Below are 14,245 nucleotides of genomic sequence, written 5' to 3' on the forward strand. Positions count from 1 at the left end.
TATCGTCGGAATGAGCACTGCTACTAAAAAAAAACCTTGACTACATAGGCGTAACTTGGCGGTGGCAAGGGGGGAGGCGCTTGCCCGCCAAATTTTCAGGTTACTAAATTCAAAATTAAGGATACTTTTTTTAACCTCCTGGAACCTGAGTAACAAAGTATTGAAGAGTATATTTTATGATTGCACAAATGTAAGTTATTTAGCAAAATAGTTATGGACTTTTTACGGGATGGAAAACTTGCTGTCCTGGTTCCCAAAGTCCCAAGTTTGATTCTGTCCCCGAAAGTTAAGTCCCAAGTTCTAGAAAGTTAAGTCCCAAGTTTGATTCTGCCCCCCAAAAATTAAGTTCTAAGTTTGACCCCCCTTCCAAAGTTAAGTCTGAAGTTCGATTTGCCCCTCCATGCTCCAAAAGAGTATGAATTTCTCTCGATGTTGCAAGTGGATGCGGTTTTTAAAGGTGATTATGAAGCTAGACACGATGTTTGACAAATATGATCAATAAGTATTTACAGAATTCCATGTATTATGGGAAATCGACTTCAACTTCAAGCTACGGCTAATGAAATGGGAGTTTCGACTCTTCCTACTTCTATGACATAGTTCAATGTATCCTTTTTCCGTCCATGTACTTTTCTACGTCATTGGATGTTTGATATTCCCATGAGAACGAATAAAATAATACTCCCATAAGCGCAATGTATTTCTTCTTGCCTCCTACGACCATCCTGGAAGTGTTGCCAAACCTGATTCGCATAAACGAGCTAAATTTCAACTTACGCCGTGGCTGAGGTGAAAATGACAATATTGTTATCCGGGAATCTTCTCTTTTCCCTCTATTTCCTTTTCCTTCTCTCTCTCTCTCTCTCTCTCTCTCTCTGCACCTTCAGTGTTTTCTCTTGTTACGTCCTGCGACTAACAGCATCATTTGATCGCGTATATTTTCACTTAAATCCGAAACGAATGGAAGAAAGAGCCGGCCCCGTGGCGAAGTGGTTAGCCAGGGGTCTCGGATTCGAATCCTGGCCTGGGCATGGATGTTTGTGAGTGTCCATTCATCAATTTCATCATATCATCACTCATCCCCATCTTCGCAAATTAGCCAAAAGTGGCACAAGATGCGAAATAAATTAAAGCAAATCAATCAATCAATCAACTCACGACTAGATGCAGTTTGTACCTATGGACATTCAACATAGAGAAATAGATCGATCAGCCTTCAATGTCCAGCATGTTTCTTCCATTCGATCGATTGATTGATTAATTTGCATTATTTTACTTCGCTTCTTGTGCCAGTTTTGGCTAATTTGCGAAGATGGGGATGAGTGATGATAAGATGAAATTGATGAATGGACACACACAAACATTCATGCCCAGGCCAGTATTCGAATCCTGGACTCCTGGCTAACCAGAGCCACGGGGGCCGGCTCTTTCTTTTCCCCGGAGTGGTTAGCACAACGCCCTACGACGCCAGGGGTTCCGGGTTCGAATCCCGGCCAGGATATGGATGTTTGTGAGTGTCCATTCATCAATTTCATCATGTCATCACTTATCTCCATCTTCACAAATTAGCCAAAAGTGGCACAAAAAGCGAAGTTAAATAAAGCCATTCAATCAACCGAAACTACAAAGCATCGTCATTTTCAAATCAAATAGAACTATTTTCTTTTCGATTTACCTTAATTAATTAAAGTAATAGTAGAACCCTCTTGGTTCATATGTGGCTCAGCAATTAGCGATCTTGCTTTATATCAATTGATCCTGAGTTCGATCACCTCTTGAGGCTAGAGCGTTTGTTAAGGTCACTGTAGTGTCAGGATGCTCAAGATTCAAACACTCTTTCACAGGACGGAGCAGGGGTTGGCACATATACTGTTACGTCTTTGTAACAGAAACGTGACTTATTCATAATGCCAGTCACTAAATTGTGAAAAGCAGAGCGTGTAATTCACATAAGCCTGAATGTTATTCAGGTGTTTTATAAAAATAATTTTGATTCGAAATATCGTGTTTCATTTAAAGACAATTTTTTTTTAACCCGGAAGCAACTCAAAAATGTATTTCAGTTGGAAGAATTAAGTGATATTCTAAATTCTAAAAATTCTAACTGTTAAGAATTGCTTACAATAATTTAGAGAATCTCTGTTTAGAACAGCAGTGTCGATGTGATGATTATGCAATTCTTATAAACATGGTGAAAATTTCGCACCTTAACTTGAATATTTTAAATGCTAGAGCGTAGACTTATTTTTGTATTTACATTTTGTTTGGCAATGGAGAAATTCCTCTACATTTCTTAATACTTAGTCATTTCATATTTGAACGACCAAAACTTAAACAAAGGTTCTTTTGACAATCTATTTTTAAAAAAAGTACAAGGCATCCAAGCAGTTTACGCGTATTAATTTGAGAATTCTGACCAGGCCCGGATGTAAGGAGATCTTGGGGGGGGGGGGGAGTTACGTCCTGGGTCCCCATATGCAAAGGGGAACCTCCACTGGGGGAAATGCTTCGAAAAGGGGCACGAGATGAAAAAATGACATATTTGAAATATGTGGTAAAGTTATTTAAAAAGTATAACTAATTGATATAAATTTGCCTAAACGTTTTGACTGGAGTTTTATATAGGGAGGTCTCACAATATTGGTCCCAGGCTGTGTAAAATCTGTCATTCAAGCTCTGTCCCAAAAATATTTGATAAATACAAGTATAGATTGAAATGAAGCATTCCACCGAATAACGCTGTATGGCACATTTCAGTGAATGCGAGAACAATGGATAAAACCTATTGTATGTTACTGGGCTAGAGTAAAAACAACATAAAACCTTATGCAAACACAGTAGCAATCTTTGGGCAACATCCGACCTTATGACTGGCCAGCTTGTAGCCTGTAGAAGCAGCATGATTTCACTGGCAACTCAGCACATTCCCAAAAGTGCCATACGTAGCATTATACGGTGGAATGCTTAGAATGCTGACAAGGGCTATTTTCTGCAAATTCTACTTTTGTGGAAAATAACGGAGACATAATTTAGGTCACTAATAGGGATGGACGATATCGGAAATTTGATATCACGATATATCGTCAAGAAATGTCACAGCAGGCCCGTAGCCAGAATTGATCTCCAGGGGGGGCTCACGGGTTATCAGGGGGCTTTGTAAATCAAGTCCATTTTTCAAAAGTTTAACAATGTTAAATGAAGGTAAATTATGTGTGTGTGTGGGGAGGAGGGGGTCATTAAGTTACATAAAGTTTAGAAATATCACACAAATACTACATTATTCTATATCATTTAAAATATCACTTTAAGTGTTAATTGGCTGCTACTGAAATCATTCTTTACTACACATTGATGATACAGATATTTATATTACACAGAAAAAGATGAACAATATTCAATCATAGGGTTTACTGTACATCCCATTTCCCGGCCGAAACAATAAAACTCCCCTTCGTTCCCAAACCTTGAGAGCTGTTAACCTTTGACGCAGATGCGGAGGGAATTTGCATATTGACATCAAAGTCACAGATTTCTGTATAAATGGGAGGTTGCAACAGGGGCAACGAAGGTACAGATAAAAAAGCTCCCCTGTGAAGAAACTTTCTGAAGTCTAGAGAAGAGAAATCTCCTAAATACTTGCCGCTACTTAAGACTTCCTATAAATAAGATGAGCAAATGTAATAGCTGCTGTTCATGCTCCCTGAATTTATCCTTCGTCAAAGTTGTGAGGAAAATAATATCTGCTGTCTACATTTTCACTTTTCACTGAAAACAAATTACACAAAATAGCTTTACCTAATGTCAAGGGGGCTGACCTCAGTGGCAGGGGGGGGGGCTGTGGGTAGTTCCAGGGGGGTTCAGCCCCCTGGCCCCTGCCTGGCTACGGGCCTGCGTCACAGACATACATACGATATTTTTTTTCCGTATCGTGATATCGGCGAGATATCGTGTCCATGATATATATCGCTGACACGATATATATCACAAAAATATCGTGACGATATATGGCAAAAGTTTCCATGATATGAAAAACTCAATATGCTGACCAAGGAAGACATTTATATTATTATAAAACATAAACTAAACGTAACGTTTCAACCTTCTTGGTACTTCGTGCAGAGTCTGAAGAAGACCTTGCTAGAAGGTTGAAACGTTACATTTAGTTTATGTTTTATAATAAAATAAATTTCTGCCTTGGTCAGCATATTGAGTTTTTCCAACACGATATATATCGCCAAAATATAGTGACGATATTTTGTCTAGTTGGTATCGCCTGGACGATATTTTTTTCAATATCGCGATATATAGTATGGACGATATGTCGCCCAACACTAGTATCTAATACATAAAGCGTATCTTACTTTTCGTCACAGTTTATGCGTAAATCTCCCATAGCAGCGTCTTCCAGTTTTCGCTCGAGCACTTTCACCGATCACAACACTCCACACAATACACACGCACTGGTCTTTGGTACTGAGGAACGGTCAGTCCCTCTTCTGGAGTCCGATGTAAATAAAGTTACTATCCCAGCCGCACGCGCGAGTCTCCGAAAACAAACCCTTTCTTCGCGATCAACGAACGCACATTGCTTCTTCCTCCGTCCGTACGACAGCGACCGCGAGTACACACTGACTGATAGCGCCAATGGACCGCCATGGAATCAAGTTCGCCACTCCCCTCCCCCTCCCTTTCCCTTTCCCCGCTAGACAAAACATCTACCTTCATCGCTAAGGATATTGTTACAGTCTTCCAGCCGATTTACTCGCAGGGTTGCCAGCAGACGAATAATTATCCTGGTGAACCACAATTAAAACTGATTTTTTTAGTAATTCTTTTACTGTATCAGTGGTTATAGCGACTGGAATGCTCTCTCACATGAAATGAGAAAATCTAATTCATTCAGAACCTTCAAGCTAAGATTAAGAGAAAGTTTTATGGAGTGATGCTATATACTCTTATTCCTGGTTCTACTATTTTTGTCAAGTAATTAATACGAGGGCGGGCTGAAAAGTAATGCCTGCTATTTTTTCAACTCTCAAGAAGTTCTTTGTCACACACGTTGAGAGATCCACAGCAGGGGTTTTCATTGTGAGCATGAACAGCCCAACATCATACAGTACTGACGTCACACATTAATTGCCATAAAAGCCTTCATTCTCTGATGAATGTCAATTGGGGGACACATTTTCTGCAGTTAGAAACTCGCTCCCCACACCCAGTTTCAGGTGCACCGACATAGTATGCTGCCATTTTCCTCACTCTAGTTCAGCACCCCCTGGTGATAGAAGTTTGAAACTTGGAATGGAGAAGGGGGAAAGTCTGAAGAGTACAATGTATGGTTCCTCAAAATCCAAAATGTCTTTACACCGTCACAAAAAAATAGCAGGCATTACTTTTCAGCCCGCCCTCGTACATATTTAATAAATATTTGTAGTAGCCTGTTATGTATATAAACCTATGTATGAGTGTGTGTACATGTATATATATGTTTTATGTATTTCTTTGAATTACATATTTTTACTGCGGTTGGTTTGATGTGAAAGGTATATGGATGATAGTTATTTTCAATGTTTATATATGAATCAAATTATGAATATGTATTATATTATGAACTTTTTGTACGTGGTTGAGTGTAAGAAAAGGTATGAGTCTTAATCTCCGCCACAGAAAATAAGAGACAAATAAATAATAAACATATTAGAAGCCGACCATTGAGAATTGAAAGATCTGAGGCACAAATATACATGTGATTTAGGTTCAGATCTACTTTCTTCAACGAGACAATCAGTAGCGGCGAGGAAGGGGGCAGTTGCCCCCCACACTTTTCCCCCCTTTGGTCCCAGCACTATGCTAAACCTTATCTACAAAGGGGAAAATACTGTCTTTGCCCCCCACCCCCCAGTTTTAGCACCTTGCTCCCCCGGTTTTGGGACCCAATCACCGCCACTGGAGACAATGAGAAGCCGTAATGAAAAAGCTCGGTAATCGTGAAAAGAAATTCAACCCTATTGCCTTAAAGAAAGAAAAAAGGGGGGAGGAACCCTCGAAAGATGCGCAACCTTCCCCCGTTTGTCTTGTGTTCTTTACTGGTTTTATTTCATTTTGATTTACAATAGTTGATTAGTTTACAATATATGCTGTCGCTGATATGGATTGTTTGTGTCTGAAGTTGTTCAGGTGTCCGGGACAAATATAGACCTAGTTCTAACACGCACAGTGTGGACTTGCATTATACTTTGAACTTTTATTTATATATATAATAATAAAAAAACGCCATCTGCCTTTTTTTGCTTCGCCTTTCTGCCACTTTTGTTAATCGCGACGATGAAAATGAACAATAATTAGATGAAAGTTATTAAGGAACCCTTGCCCAGGTCAAGCCAATAAACCGGGTTCCTTTGGCGCGAGATCGTAGGCTCACTTTTCAACGAGGAGGGTGTTTATATTATACTAGCTGATTGCCCGGCGTTGCCCGGGTATTTATTTATCCCAATCTTCCATTAGATAGGAAAATAATGAATTCTGACTATAGTTTAAATGTCATCGTGGATGTCGCCAATTATAGCTTAGCGAGTCCGAAAACTATGGATTCGACACTAATGTAGGTCATTTTTCAAATTTTATTTTTCATCCCCTCTCACCCCCCATCCCGATATGTGATGAACTTGGAGTTGAACGGCATTCGGCATGTCGCTATTGATCTTAGCGACCCAGAAAACTATGGATTCCACACTAATATCGGTCGTATTTTATTATTTTTACATGTCACCCCTTCCCACCCCCACCCCTAAGGGTGTCTTACCCCCAAAGTATTTCTTTCCGGATTGTAAGTGATATGTGTACCAAGTTTGGTTGAAATTGCTCCAGGCGTTCGAGAGTTATGCCGTAACAAACATACATATATACACACATAATACATCCATTTTTATATATAAGCACTTATCTCCTCATTATGTTGAACGTAATGGGTCGTCTGAATAAAACTGGGCCCCTGCTAATTTATCAACGTCTTTGAAGTGCGAGCTTCAATTTGTATTATATTTGGCTTGCTATTAAATGTTAATGTAGACGGACAAAACATATAAGTTATTCTGCATCTAGAACCATTAAAAATTTGGCCCTCTGCAACACCTATCTCTTTTTAGTCATATAGGTACACCATTGATTTTCTCCAACTGCAAAAATATTTACATTTCCATGTTGGTAAGGATTTTATTGCGATGGAAATTAGAAGCCACAGAAGGATAAGATAGGATTGGAGGATGTCTGTAGCGGGCGTAAATCGCTAAGACTGATTGATAAAATTAGGTTATTTACGTCACATTTCTGCCACCTTTGGCTAATCGCGGCGATGAGGATGAGTGCTGATATGTTGAAAATGATGAAGGGACACTCACAAAGAAACACCCAAACCCAGACTGGGATTCGAACCCGGCAATCTTGCATCGTAGCGCGATATCTCGCTTGAGGAGAAGTGCCTTTCCAGATCAAACACCGCCACTGCAACAAGACAGGAACGTTACGTGCACTGGCAACCCTGCGAAAGAAAACTGCTCTGGGAAATTTCAACACTGACGTCAAGTTCCACGTGATGCTGTGGCAGCAAGTTCTTATTATTTGCTTTTTTTTAGTTGCGATCGCATAACACTGGCGAAGGGATTGTCCGCTCCTCGCTTTTCTTTTTCTGAAAAGAATAACTGAGAAGATTTTTTTGCCCTAAATTTTGCTGACGGCGTGTTGGGAAACACTCGGGCGATATTTTTGATTTGCAAGTGAGATTAGCCGGAAACGAGGTGGACGCTTTGGTATCTCTAGCATTCACCTCGATTGCTCAATAGTAATTTAAAAGATTTAGCAGTTCTTTCAGTAAAATATTGTAATCAAATGAACTGTGTTTCAGTATTGCACACTTTTCCTTTCAATTTGATTTACCTTAACTTCTTTATCTCCTGGGTTAATGGAAATAGTGAACTGATGATGATACATTCATGCTTTATCCTGGGTTCGAAACTGGGACCTCTAGCGCTCTAGCGCACGTTTGGCGTCATCTAGCCTAATTCTGTGAAGGCACTTCTAAACAAATAACACCACGTTATATTTTCTTGATTTCAGATAAATATTTACTTGATAACAGTTGGATTTAAGAGTTTTCTGTCAATATTGAATACAGAAATCGTTCCATTGCTTTCAATTGTTAATGGCAGAACATATTCAGGGATATACCTAAATGCACCATAACTATCAATACATACATAGAGGAAAGTCACCAAAACTGACATAGGGCTCCTAAACCGACACACCACTATTTCACAGCCGAGAAGTCCTGACACTTTGCGGTAACAGGGTAAATCTATTCTTTAGGCTTCCAAGATAATGTGCGACCAGTGAAACGAGCGCTGAAGGCGTTTTCTTTTTGTTTTTGGGTGATTTCAATACTTTTGTTTGTATCTGCATACACTATATTATTCATACTGGAAGGACGAGTAAAGTTTTACAGGTTTATCAGGTAATTGTAGATAGAATAACATTCCGAACAAGTATTTCTTTCAGTTGTGAAGATGTGGTGTTTGTAAATTTTTGAGGTTATTGATGGCGTCGTTCCCTAAACCGACATACGTCAATAATTGGGTTCCATAAACCGTTTCGTGAGATGAAGATATCCTAGATGCTGAATGTATTTTGGCGAAGGACTTTATTCTGAAGATGACAGTGGTGAAGAATGAATAATGTGTGTCAAGTGCAATCTTTGGGCTCATGTTCAATGTGCAGGTGCAGAACATGACCTATACGTCTGCGTCTTCTTTAAATGACGTGCCACTGAGGGCTCAATAGTCCAAAGAAATTACATTTGTTTCATGATGATTAAAGGAATTGCTTTATTCTCTAGTAGAAACCATTTACATATATCTGTTTGTGTTGCTTTGTAATTTAATCTCTTTTAAACAGATATGTCGGATTAGGAACTCATTTCCTCAGGTGATATAATTGTACTTTTTGTGATAAATCTATTTTGTGAAACAAAATGTTGTTGTGATAGATCTTGTTACACAGCTTATACTTGGGCATGGAATTGATGTACACATTGACTTATTCCACATCCGAAAATTCCTTCCCTACTCAGAGTTAAGAGTAAAAAACAAAATGGTATGTCGGTTTTGGTGACTTTCCTCTACATAAGAAAACAAATTAAAAAAACTTGTAATCAAAACACAGGGTACAGTTTATCTAAAAGTTATAGGGCGCGATCAATAGATAGCTCTCTCTAAGTGGGGTCTGCGGTTTGGGACATAGCCTATAATATATCTGAGACTTACACTCAAAATTCTACCATTTTTTGTTCACTTAAGACACTGGAGTGGGTTTACATTTGCATTATTATTTATTCTACGGATCAATGAGCAGTATGAATGCACTGTTTTTAACTATTATTAACGAATTGAAAATAATTCATACTGTAATGGTTTGCTTACTTTGTGCTTTGTCTTCATCTGCGATTTTTTAACGTTGCAAAATGTTTTCTTTTTTACTTATTTTTTCCACTCCAATGTGTTAAAATACATCATAAATACAATACAAGTAACGATCTTGATCTTAACTTCTAGGAATGTTCCAAGAGACAAGTGACACTCGTGGTGTACCGACACTACCTGCATTAAATGCACATAAAACTTGAAGTGTTTTGCCATATTCTTGCACATCATGGCGTTTTGTAAGTCCTCAGAATATATATTTATATCCTTTGTAAGTTGTAAAAATCCTTATACTTCCTAATTCTCTAAATTATTTTTCTTGTGAAACTGATTTAGCACGATGCTCCACGATGAACAAGGCTTATAGGCAGTGATGTGCCGTACATTATAAGTTTACGTCTTCATGCGTTGTCTACACGTAATGTACGCGTAGATTACATTGAGTTGTAGTTTACATAGACTACGTAGACAATTTAAAGTGCATTAAAATTAACTTTCAAGGCTTTCATGAAAGGAAAGTGACATTTTCAACTATATTGGTTCCTAACGAACTGAAAAGAATCCCATTTACAACAAAATTTCTCTTCTCTTCTCTCATCAACTATGGAAGAAGATAAATAGTATGCAAAAGAAATAACAGATGGCAGTCGTGAGACAAAATTACTCCTTTTCCCATAAAACAATAGAATATTTCTTATGTTAGATTCTTTTCCTAGGTGAGAAATAGTTCGAATTTAAAGGGGAGCGTATGGGAAATTCTCCTCACACATCAGCAACTGATACGCAGTATAATTTTATTTTACTCACGGCGCCCTTTGCTAAGTTATAACCTCTCGCCATATTGTTTACATAGATTACGTCATCTACGTGTATAAAATAGTCTACGTGTAGAATGTAGACTAGCGTTCTTTACGCTTATAGGCTTATAGGCCAGGGCACTTGTCCCCTCCGGGTTGCGTTTACAAGAAAACAGACAGAGAAAAGGACAGAGAGAGAGAGAGAGAGAGAAGATATGAGAAAAGGAAGGCTAGAAGAAGGACAAATGAGGGATTAAGCAACGGAAAAGAGGTGCTAAGAGAGTGGTAATAAAGGGAGAAAAATCTAGATGAGCAGGAAAAGAGAAACAAGAAACTGGAGGAAAAGGATACAAATAAAAGGGAAGGGAAGAATAAGTAAGAAATTACACCTCCCTGCAGGGTGCCACTCAACATCATGAACTTCGCTACCTGAGGTCAACATGTACTTCTTATATTGTCAAAATGACGAAAGAGTTGTGGGGGGATGCACGAAGAGCTCAATGGATTTATGCATCAAGGGTCATCTTTTCTTTATTCCAAGTATATGCATTTTGCATTAATTCAACGTGACATGTTACATTACATTAATGTCCACATTATCATGAGTTTCATAATCGATTATAGTGTCAAGACGTTCTCTATGATTCATTTGTTCTTAATTGTCTACACCTGCACTCTGCAACTCATAGAACTCTATTCGCGCCTATATCAATTGTCACATTGCTTTGATTATGCTAATTTTATTTTATTTTAATTATTTGAATTGTAATTCTTGCACAAAAAAGAAAAAGTTATATGGATTTTATAGACCGAATAAAGAGTTTTTGAAATAAAATATTCACTTTCATTAGGATATTAAAAATGGTGAACAGAGTCTCCTGCTCGCCAGTGCTTGCAACATTCTCTCACTTATAAAAGTTATTTTTAATAATGTTAAATGGAAGTTTGTTTACATGTACTTTGAAATTAGCCGTATTGTTGATAAGCTTTACATGTAGCACAACGCATTCCTTCTAAACTCTTAGCACCTTTTGTTACTTAGAGGAGTGAGCACTTCGTAAATCAGAATCATGTCTCCCAGATGGTGGTATCACTATTGCCTTGTAATCAAGAGGTCTCGGCTTCGATCGCCGGTGTAGGAACATTACACAGTGGCTCGGTTTCAACTTTAAACTGTATTGAAGTTACGATTAGCCTAAGTGAGAATAAAGTGGACTTATAGCAAACGTTTGGCCACAAATTGCAATTCTTTCTGCTGCATCTTGACGATGCCAGAAAGCTCACTGCCCGATCACCGCCATAAGGTAAGAGATATTTGATAAGTAAATTACTTTTTGTCGCAAATACTTTGCGTGTGTACTACAAGGCCGGTGAAACTAATTATTATGCAAACTGTGTATCGACAAATGCAGGCAATGTCAAAACAAAAAAGAAATTGAAAAAAACAGCCATCGCTTACGATATTAAAGGTTATTGGTTTCTGGTAATTTCCGAAGAATGACGGCTAGTTTTTTCCCGCGACGGCTTCTGATATCTCGCCAATTATGCCAGCGATTGCAAGGTCTGCTTCCACCAACCTTGTGTCTATTAAATTCGGAAATGCCGCTCGAGTAACTCCCACGTGCAAGTGCAGCGACGTCGTGGGAAAAGCCCTCCGCTTGTGGAAGGCCGGGTCTTGAGGGATTACATGTGCGAGCAAGACAAGCTGTGGACCCTTCATATGGTGTGTGCAACCAAGCTCTTCTGGCTTTCGGACTGAACGTCTGGAAGGCCGTTGTCTCCGGCAAAGGCTCCCGAAGGATACTTGAGGGCGTTGAAGGTGGGTTTATCCCCATGACCAGCGGCGTGACCAGGGATTTCGTAAGAATAAGGTTACCGCTCCCTTTTTTTATAATAGTTTGTGGTTGATTATCCCATCTTTTGGGGAGGGTGAGAGGAGTTGGAAAAGAACACTCACCAATCACCCCAGGCTCAACAAGAAAGGAGGCGGCAATTTCCAATGTCTCATAGTGAATGATGATCACGTACAGAATCCTGACTTCTACAAATAAAATTGGGGCAGCAATCATGATGACACATAAGGGTTGTGGAGGTACGGTCCCGCACCACTGGCGTACGCACAGGAAGCTGATGGGGCTATAGCCCCCTACGTAATTTTGAGAAAATCAGCATTTGCAATAAAAACAGTGAACTCTGGAAAACCAGAGCAGTGAATGCAAACTCTCCTTAAAATAATTCCCGGTTGCCATTTTTAAGAGTAGAAGTAGCTGTGTACAGTCAACAGCAAAGATAATGGTAGGCAAATTGTCCACCACTATTTTCATTACTTTTTGTTTTACTTGCTGTGTTGTTTCAAGGAATGAAACTATGTTGGTTAGAAGCAGGAATACGAGGGTCACTATTTATATTTTGAGCCTAACAATGAAAAAAAAACAGGAATTTGGCATTGAAAACTGCTTTATTGTTTTTCGAAGTATTCTCCTTTATGGTCAATACACTTTTGCATTCGGGCCTCCCCCATGGCGCAGTGGTAGCGTCATTGCCTTGTAATCAAGGGGTCCCGGGTTCGATACTCGGTGGAGGCACAAGTGGTTCGGATCCCACTTTAAACTGTAGGTCCCGTCCCGATTAGCCTTACTGTGCATAAAGTGGACTTAAAACACCAACTCAAACCAAACACTTTTGCATTCGTTCGAACCATTTGTCAAAGCAGTTTTTCCAATCTTCTTGAGACACCTCCATAATATGGTTTTTGAACGCATCAACGGCGTCTTCCGCCTACGAAAAATCGTTGTCCACGCAATTTATTCTTGACATTCGGGAACAAGAAGAAGTCATTGAGTGCCAATCAATTCGATTTTTTGACTGTTCATAAAGTCGGTTGTTAGACGAGATGTGTGACAGCTGGCATTGTCTTGTTGAAGAATGATCCGACGGCATTTGTTTGTTTTCCGTATTTGACCGAAGACCTCTGGCAAACAAATTGTTGTGTACCATTCAGAGTTGACCGTATTACGTTCCTCTAAAGGCACAGTTGCCACATGACCAGTTTTCCCGAAAAAACAGGCGACCATTTGTTTCGATGTGCTTCGAGCGCGAACAACTTTTGTTGGATTGGGTTCATCTTGAAACACCCATACAGTCGACTGCTGTTTACGTTCCGGCTCATATGCATATATCCATGATTCGTCACCTGTTACAATCTTATATACGTCTTTTGAAGCACCACGATTGTATTTATTGAGCATTTGTTTGCACCAATTGACGCGAGCGTCTTTTTGAGTTTTTGTCAAATTGTGTGGGATCCAACGAGAACATACCTTTCTCACAGCTAAATGATCACGTAATATTTTATATATGCTGGTGGAACTAATGCCTATGGTTGCCTCAATCTCACAGTATGTCCCATGACGATCTTGCAGTATTAGGTTTTGCAGAGCATCAATATTTTCTTGAACAACAACTGATTTTGGACGACCTTCGCGAATCTCGTCGTTGAGCGAATGGCGGCCACGATTAAATTCGTTATACCAGCGTTTCACAGTGGCAAAGGATGGGGCTTCATCACCAAATGTGGAAATAAGTTGATCGATGCACTCTTGTCTTCATAATCCATGTCGAAAATCGTAAAAAATCATCACACGAAAATGTTCACGAGTTAATTCCATTTTATTGTTGTCGCGCAATCTCCAAGGCAACATAAACAACTCAAATGAAGCTATTGACAAAACATTAGAAGTACGTTATGGTCAATAATGCCAGACGATTCCGTGCAAACGTCAAATCGCGCCTAACTTCAATCAGTGTTGCCAAGGCTCAAAATATAAATAGTGGCCCTCGTAGTTCTCTGATTATTGACGTCTTTATTTCAATTCATTGTCATCACATTGAATGAAAATGATGGTGGACAATTCGCCTACTGTTTCTTTCGCCGCTGGGTGTACTATACATCTTTACAATACCAGCACCTCCCGGAAA

General features: G+C 39.2%; 1 protein-coding gene across 8 annotated transcripts in view; it reads right to left on the reverse strand.

The window, feature by feature from the left end:
* snu (ABC-type transporter snustorr) overlaps positions 1 to 14,245 on the reverse strand; it is a 490,105-nt gene that overhangs the window by 105,249 nt on the left and 370,611 nt on the right. Inside the window, exon 1 of one of the 8 annotated variants that reach the window (XM_083114473.1) lies at positions 4,362 to 4,621. The exons of the other annotated variants lie outside the window; for them this stretch is intronic. Within the exon in view, the coding sequence (XP_082970599.1) occupies positions 4,362 to 4,393 (32 nt within the window). The 5' untranslated portion in view covers positions 4,394 to 4,621. Of the gene's footprint in view, positions 1 to 4,361; positions 4,622 to 14,245 lie in introns of those variants that run through there. 8 annotated transcript variants of the gene reach the window in all.

This window comes from Lepisma saccharinum, chromosome 29 (genome assembly GCF_977018435.1).
Source record: "Lepisma saccharinum chromosome 29, izLepSacc3.1, whole genome shotgun sequence".
In the NCBI taxonomy this organism is placed as follows: Eukaryota; Metazoa; Arthropoda; class Insecta; order Zygentoma; family Lepismatidae; genus Lepisma; species Lepisma saccharinum.